Here is a 6,533-nt window from a genome sequence, read left to right as displayed (position 1 = left end):
AAATGTCCGTGTAGTCAAGGGTATGGTTTTTCCAGGAGTCATGTACGGATGGCACAGTTGGGCTATAAAGAAAGCTGAGCACTGAAGAATTGATGCTTTGTAACTGTGGTGGTGAAGACTCTGAGTCCCTTGGAGAGCAAGGAGATCCAACCAGTCCATCGTAAAGGAAATCAGTCCTGAATATTCATTGAAAGGACTGTTGCTGAAGGTGAAACTCGAATACTTTGGCCACCTGATGCGAATAAGTGACATTAGAAAAGACCCTGATACTGGGATAGGTTGAAGACAGGAGCAGAAGGGGACAATAGAGGATGAGATGGTTGGGTGGCATCACTGACTCAATGGGGTCCCAAAGAGTCGGACACGACTGAGCGACTGAACTGAATTGAATCACTCAGATGAACCGTTGGGAGGAAACTGTAACCAGAGACCTGCTTACAACAGGGTAGTTGGCTTTTCTCTTAGGAAGTGAGTCCAGAAAGAAAGAGGGAGACCGGAACCCACATTGTTGTTTATAACATAACCACAGAAGTTACTCCTGCCAGAGTCTGTTGATACACAGATTGCTTCTGTTAATTGTTGTTGCGGCTGCTGCTGAAGTGATTACGTTCTACTTTTCGTCACTGAGGAGACACCCATCTTCACACACTCACACAAAGGGCTTTTGAATTTTCCCCGTTTTTCAACTTGCTGAAAACACCTCGGCTTCCCATAGAGACACCTCTCAAAATTTTTCTCTTTTGCCTTAATTGTCTGAAACACTAGTTAGAACAGGCAAGAAGCAGCTCTGCTCCAGAAGGAATCCAAGAGATTTAAAGGCATCAAAAGGCAGAGAAAGGAAGCACAACTGGACAGAAGGACCAACAGACCCAAAATTGACAGGAGTGGGGTTGAGGGGAGGCAAGGCTCCACCCCCACTGGCCCCTCCCCTACGTACCTGCGCTTGTGGCCTCGTCCTACCTTCTACCTTACGACGCCTCTCCTTGGCCGCGGCATAGCGCACTCACCTGCCTCCGTACCGGATCATCCTCCCGCGCGTGCGCAGTATCCTGCAGACCCGGAATTGCTTTTAAATGAGTGACAGAGTGTCCTGGTGAGTTTTGTTTGTTTAAAACCCGATTCCTAGTCCCACAGCCTTTTGTCTTTCACACCTGGGTTTCCGGGGTCTCTGTGAACGTTCAAACTACCGTCTCCATTTTCCCGTCCCCAGTGTATGTCCTCGTATCGCCGTGAGAAGTTCTGAAGTCCTTCATCTTAGCTGCCGGCTCCCTGGGGTCCACATCCGCTTCCTGTTACTATCGTTCTAGAGTCCACGTCCTTCTCTGGGAGTTCTGCCTTCTAACTTGTGGAGACCGCTGCTTAAAGTCCTGCATTGCCCAACCCCTAAGTCCCTGATCCACGAAGAAGTGAAGGAGGCTGTATCTGTATGGAGTTTGGTCAGAGTCTCGCCTACGGTTTGAAGGGGAGGGTCAGCCTAGAACGTGTGGTTTTCACAGGAAGGGCCGCAAGTTCTGAAGAAAAGAATAAAACTAAAAACACCACGTTTGAGTCTGTGTTCCAGAATCCCTGCTGTGTCAGTGGCCGTAGAGGATTGTATTTTGTACCTCTTGTGATCCTCCCTCTGTGTGGGGCTGTGTTATAGGGAGCTCAGTGTGGTTTTCTAGGTATTGAACAGTCTATTTTCAACATTCAGGGGTCACTTCCCAAGACTGATCTTACGTGAGAAGGAAGCCCAGAGGAAGAGGAAAGCAAGGAGTCAGAAATGACTCATTCCGAGGTAAGAGGCATAGTCCTTTTGTTTGTTTATTCTGTCTCTTTCCTGAAATGCTGTTTCTTTGGACTTGATAAGCTTCTTAACTTCTGAACGGGTTTGTTTACACTTACCCATAATCATGATCCCAAGGAACCCATTGTCCTCCTGACACATCAGAATGACAGAAAACACAGTATTGCCAGCCAAAGAAGCTCAGTTCAGTGCAGTTCAGTCGCTCAGTCGTGTCCGACTCTTTGCAACCCCATGAATCGCAGCACGCCAGGCCTCCCTGTCCATCACCAACTCCCGGAGTTCACTCAGACTCACGTCCATCGAGTCAGTGATGCCATGCAGCCATCTCATCCTCTGTCGTCCCCTTCTTCTCCTGCCCCCAATCCCTCCCAGCATCAGAGAATTTTCCATTGAGTCAACTCTTCGCGTGAGGTGGCCAAAGTACTGCAGTTTCGGCTTTAGCGTCATTCCTTCCAAAGAAATCCCAGGGCTGATCTCCTTCAGAAAAGACTGGTTGGAACTCCTTGCTGTCCAAGGGACTCTCAAGAGTCTTCTCCAATATCACAGTTCAAAAGCATCAATTCTTCGGCGCTCAGCCTTCTTCACAGTCCAACTTTCACATCCATACATGACCACAGGAAAAACAATAGGCTTGACTAGAGGGACCTTTGTTGGCAAAGTAATGTCTCTGCTTTTCAATATGCTATCTAAGTTGGTCATAACTTTCCTTCCAAGGAGTAAGCGTCTTTTAATTTCATGGCTGCAGTCACCATCTGCAGTAATTTTGGAGCCCAAAAAATAAAGTCTGACACTGTTTCCACTGTTAACCCATCTATTTCCTATGAAGTGATGGGACCAGATGCCATGATCTTCGTTTTCTGAATGTTGAGCTTTAAGCCAACTTTTTCACTCTCCACTTTCACGTTCATCAAGAGGCTTTTGAGTTCCTCTTCACTTTCTGCCATAAGGGTGGTGTCATCTGCATATCTGAGGTTATTGATATTTCTCCCGGCAATCTTGATTCCAGCTTGTGCTTATTCCAGTCCAGTGTTTCTCATGATGTACTCTGCATATAAGTTAAATAACCAGGGTGACAATATACAGCCTTGACATACTCCTTTTCCTATTTGGAACCACTCTGTTGTTCCATATCCAGTTCCAAGTGTTGCTTCCTGACCTACATACAGATTTCTCAAGAGGCAGGTCAGGTGGTTTGGTAGTCCCATCTCTTTCAGAATTTTCCAGTCTATTGTGATCCACACAGTCAAAGGCTTTGGCATAGTCAATAAAGCAGAAATAGATGTTTTTCTGGAACTCTCTTGCTTTTTCCATGATCCAGCGGATGTTGGCAATTTGGTCTCTGGTTCCTCTGCCTTTTCTAAAACCATCTTAAACATCAGGAAGTTGACAGTTCACGTATTGCTGAAGCCTGGCTTGGAGAATTTTGAGCATTACTTTACTAGAATGTGAGTTGAGTACAATTGTGCAGTACTTTGAGCATTCTTTGGCATTGCCTGGGATTGGAATGAAAACTGAGCTTTTCCAGTCCTGTGGCCACTGCTAAGTTTTCCAAATGTGCTGGCATATTGAGTACAGCACTTTCACAGCATCATCTTTCAGGATTTGAAAGAACTCATCTGTAATTCCATCACCTCCACTAGATTTGTTCGTAGTGATGCTTTCTTTTTTTTTTTTATTTCCTTAATGATGCTTTCTAAGGCCCACTTGACTTCACATTCCAGGATGTCTGGCTCCAGGTCAGTGATCGCACCATCGTGATTATCTGGGTCGTGAAGATCTTTTTTGTACAGTTCTTCTGTGTATTCTTGCCACCTCTTCTTAATATCTTCCGCTTCTGTTAGGTCCATACCATTTCCGTCCTTTATCGAGCCCATCTTTGCATGAAATGTTCCCTTGGTATCGCTAATTTTCTTGAAGAGATCTCTAGTCTTTGCCATTCTGTTGTTTTCCTCTATTTCTTTGCATTGATCGCTGAGGAAGGCTTTCTTATCTCTTCTTGCTATTCTTTGGAACTCTGCATTCAGATGCTTATATCTTTCCTTTTCTCCTTTGCTTTTCGCTTCTCTTTTTTTCACAGCTATTTGTAAGGCCTCCCCAGATAGCCGTTTTGCTTTTTTGTATTGCTTTTCCATGGGGATGGTCTTGATCCCTGTCTCCTGTACAATGTCCCGAACTTCATTCCATAGTTCATCAGGCACTCTATCAGATCTAGGCCCTTAAATCTATTTCTCACTTCCACTGTATAATTATAAAGGATTTGATTTGGGTCATACCTGAATGGTGTAATGGTTTCCCCTACTTTGTTCAAGTTAAGTCTGAATTTGGTAATAAGGAGTTCATGATCTGAGGCATAATCAGCTCCTGGTCTTGTTTTTGTTGACTGTATAGAGCTTCTCCATCTTTGGCTGCAAAGAATATAATCAATCTGATTTCGGTGTTGCCCATCTGGTGATGTCCATGTGTAAAGTCTTCTCTTGTGTTGTTGGAAGATGGTGTTTGTTATGACCAGTGCATTTTCTTGGCAAAACTCTATTAGTCTTCGCCGTGCTTCATTCCGTATTCCAAGGCCAAATTTGCCTGTTACTCAGATCTTATCTGACAGATTGTTATAATAACCCCTTTTGATATTTGTCCACAAAGCTTCCTAAATGATTTGACTTCTAGCTGACTTTCAAATGCTTCAGAGGGCCCCTGAGACATCCCAGGGAGCTATTAAACTACCTGGGTTCATTGGACATGTAAAGTTATATGGGAAGTCCTGTTGAGCGGGTGATAAATATTCTCAGATTATAGTGTATGGTGGATTTTACCAATATAGATATCCTAAAATTATGTGGAGTTCATATAGATCTGATACGCCCTAATAAAATCAGGTCAACTATAATTCTACTTATCCTGTTAAAGTGTTACAAGTCACAGCAGTGACCAGGCTACACGGTCAATTGCAGTTTAATCAGATTTAAACATGCCTTCTATGGTTTCACTCTGATGCCTTTGGAAAAATACTGCTACTTCATGATTTATGGAAAAGATTTTTCTAAGGTTAACCGATAAACAGCTTTTGTTTGCTATCTGGTAAGCTGGTAGCAGACTGGAATTTAGTCTAATCTCTATGTTAATACAACAAAGTTTTCTTAGAATGCAGCTTTCAAGAAGAGATTATGAATTTCTTTGCCTTTAAGTGATTTACTTTCATTTTTAAAATCTTTTGTTACTTTGGTAAAGTAAATAAGCGTTACTTAAGGTTATGGTACATGTAGACAAAGCTTATTCATCTTCTCCAAAAGTAACCCCTCATGGTTAGACTTTTGCCATCCTGATGCCTTAAAACATGGCCGTGGTCTGCTCCTGAATCACGGAATAAATATGCTACTGTGGCCCTGATTATTTTATAATTGCTCTTTCAGATGAGAATAGTTTCTCTAATGGCTTGTGGATCATAACTCATCCTCCTTTCTTCACATTAGAAATTGGGTAAATAGGAAAACTGTGTAAAAAAATATATTTTATAATACCAGCCAAGCCACCAAATCACGACCAGGTCTCTGAACTTGCCGTTTTCATCTTGGATCACATTAGGAAGACTTCCCACGGCCTATTGGCATCTGTACTTTGTATTTCAGGGACGGCTAATGTTTCAGGATGTGGCCATAGACTTCACTCAAGAGGAGTGGGAATGCCTGGACCCCAGTCAGCGGAAATTGTACAGGGACGTGATGGTAGAGAACTACAGGAACCTGGCCTCCTTGGGTGAGGATAACTGCCTTCCAGAATCCCTTATCTACCCACTTTGTTTTTGTTCTGTCATTTCTAGAATGTCTTCTGAAATTTTCTGCTTCCCACAGTATTTTCAGATCTGTGCTGTCTAGGGGATAATAGGTTATTTCTGAGTTTAGAAAGAAAGGCTTCATGATGAATCGTTGTGCTGGTGATGTTTTTCTTCCTTGATGTACTCTGCATCCTTCATTCTAGCTTAGTGGTAATTGTGTAAGTTCTGTGGTATTAAATAGTTGCACCCTCTCTTAATCTCACATTGACACTACTTACTTTTGCCTTAGTACTACTTGACCAGAATCTCAGGACCTGATTGTTAGGTGTGTGTTAGTATTGTATAGCAGCTTTGAATAAAGTATTTCAGGAAATCGTTTTCTAGAAGAAAATGCATTTTCGTCTCACCTGAATACATATTGGATTCGATACTGATGAATCTAACAACACAAATATTCCTTTCTCTGATCACCAGGGCTTCTCTCTAAGGTGGACCTGGTCACCTTTCTGGAGCTATTGAAGGATCCCAGGAATATGAGGAGAATGGAGGCAACAGCCATTTACCCAGGTAGGTATGAATGGCTGGAGATGATGACTCAGATGAGAGGTCCAAGGAGCAGCAAGGAACTCATCCTTCATCACGTGATGTTGGGAGATTTGCTTCAATGGAAATGGTTTTTGAAAACCTGGGTTTGTTCTGCTACTGTGATAGCAATGTATCACCTGCCCCATTCTCTCTTTCTGAAATCTTCATGAATTTATCTCCAGTGATTACTTTTCTCCATCACAGTGTGACCTAAAAGTCTCCTCTTGGCTTCTGACAAACTGCATTCATTCATTGCTCTTCGATTTCTTGGGGGCCCTAGGAAAACTCTGCCCATTTCTGAGTAACTGTATGACAGTCCTTTTAAAGTTTCCTTCTATCTCTAGACAGAAATGTGTGAGTGGAGTGGTAGACAAACTACCAAATTTCCAGGAA

The 6,533-nt window shown here is 43.0% G+C and overlaps 1 protein-coding gene across 8 annotated transcripts in view; it reads left to right on the top strand.

Annotated features, from left to right (window-relative positions):
• The first annotated feature begins 280 nt into the window (after positions 1-280).
• LOC102395360 (zinc finger protein 11-like) overlaps positions 281-6,533 on the top strand; it is a 63,219-nt gene continuing 56,966 nt past the window's right edge. Inside the window, exons 1-5 of one of the 8 annotated variants that reach the window (XM_045163291.1) lie at positions 281-1,093; positions 1,211-1,424; positions 1,694-1,777; positions 5,410-5,536; positions 6,030-6,122. In XM_045163291.1, coding sequence (XP_045019226.1) covers positions 1,763-1,777; positions 5,410-5,536; positions 6,030-6,122 — 235 coding nt within the window. In that variant the 5' untranslated portion in view covers positions 281-1,093; positions 1,211-1,424; positions 1,694-1,762. Of the gene's footprint in view, positions 1,094-1,149; positions 1,574-1,693; positions 1,778-5,409; positions 5,537-6,029; positions 6,123-6,533 lie in introns of those variants that run through there. The other 7 variants (XM_045163286.1, XM_045163289.1, XM_045163290.1 and 4 more) reach the window with 7 other exon arrangements.

Source organism: Bubalus bubalis, chromosome 18 (genome assembly GCF_019923935.1).
Source record: "Bubalus bubalis isolate 160015118507 breed Murrah chromosome 18, NDDB_SH_1, whole genome shotgun sequence".
Taxonomy (NCBI): Eukaryota; Metazoa; Chordata; class Mammalia; order Artiodactyla; family Bovidae; genus Bubalus; species Bubalus bubalis.
The sequence above is the reverse complement of the archived record's forward strand: the minus strand, read 5'-3'. Positions and strand labels throughout refer to the sequence as shown.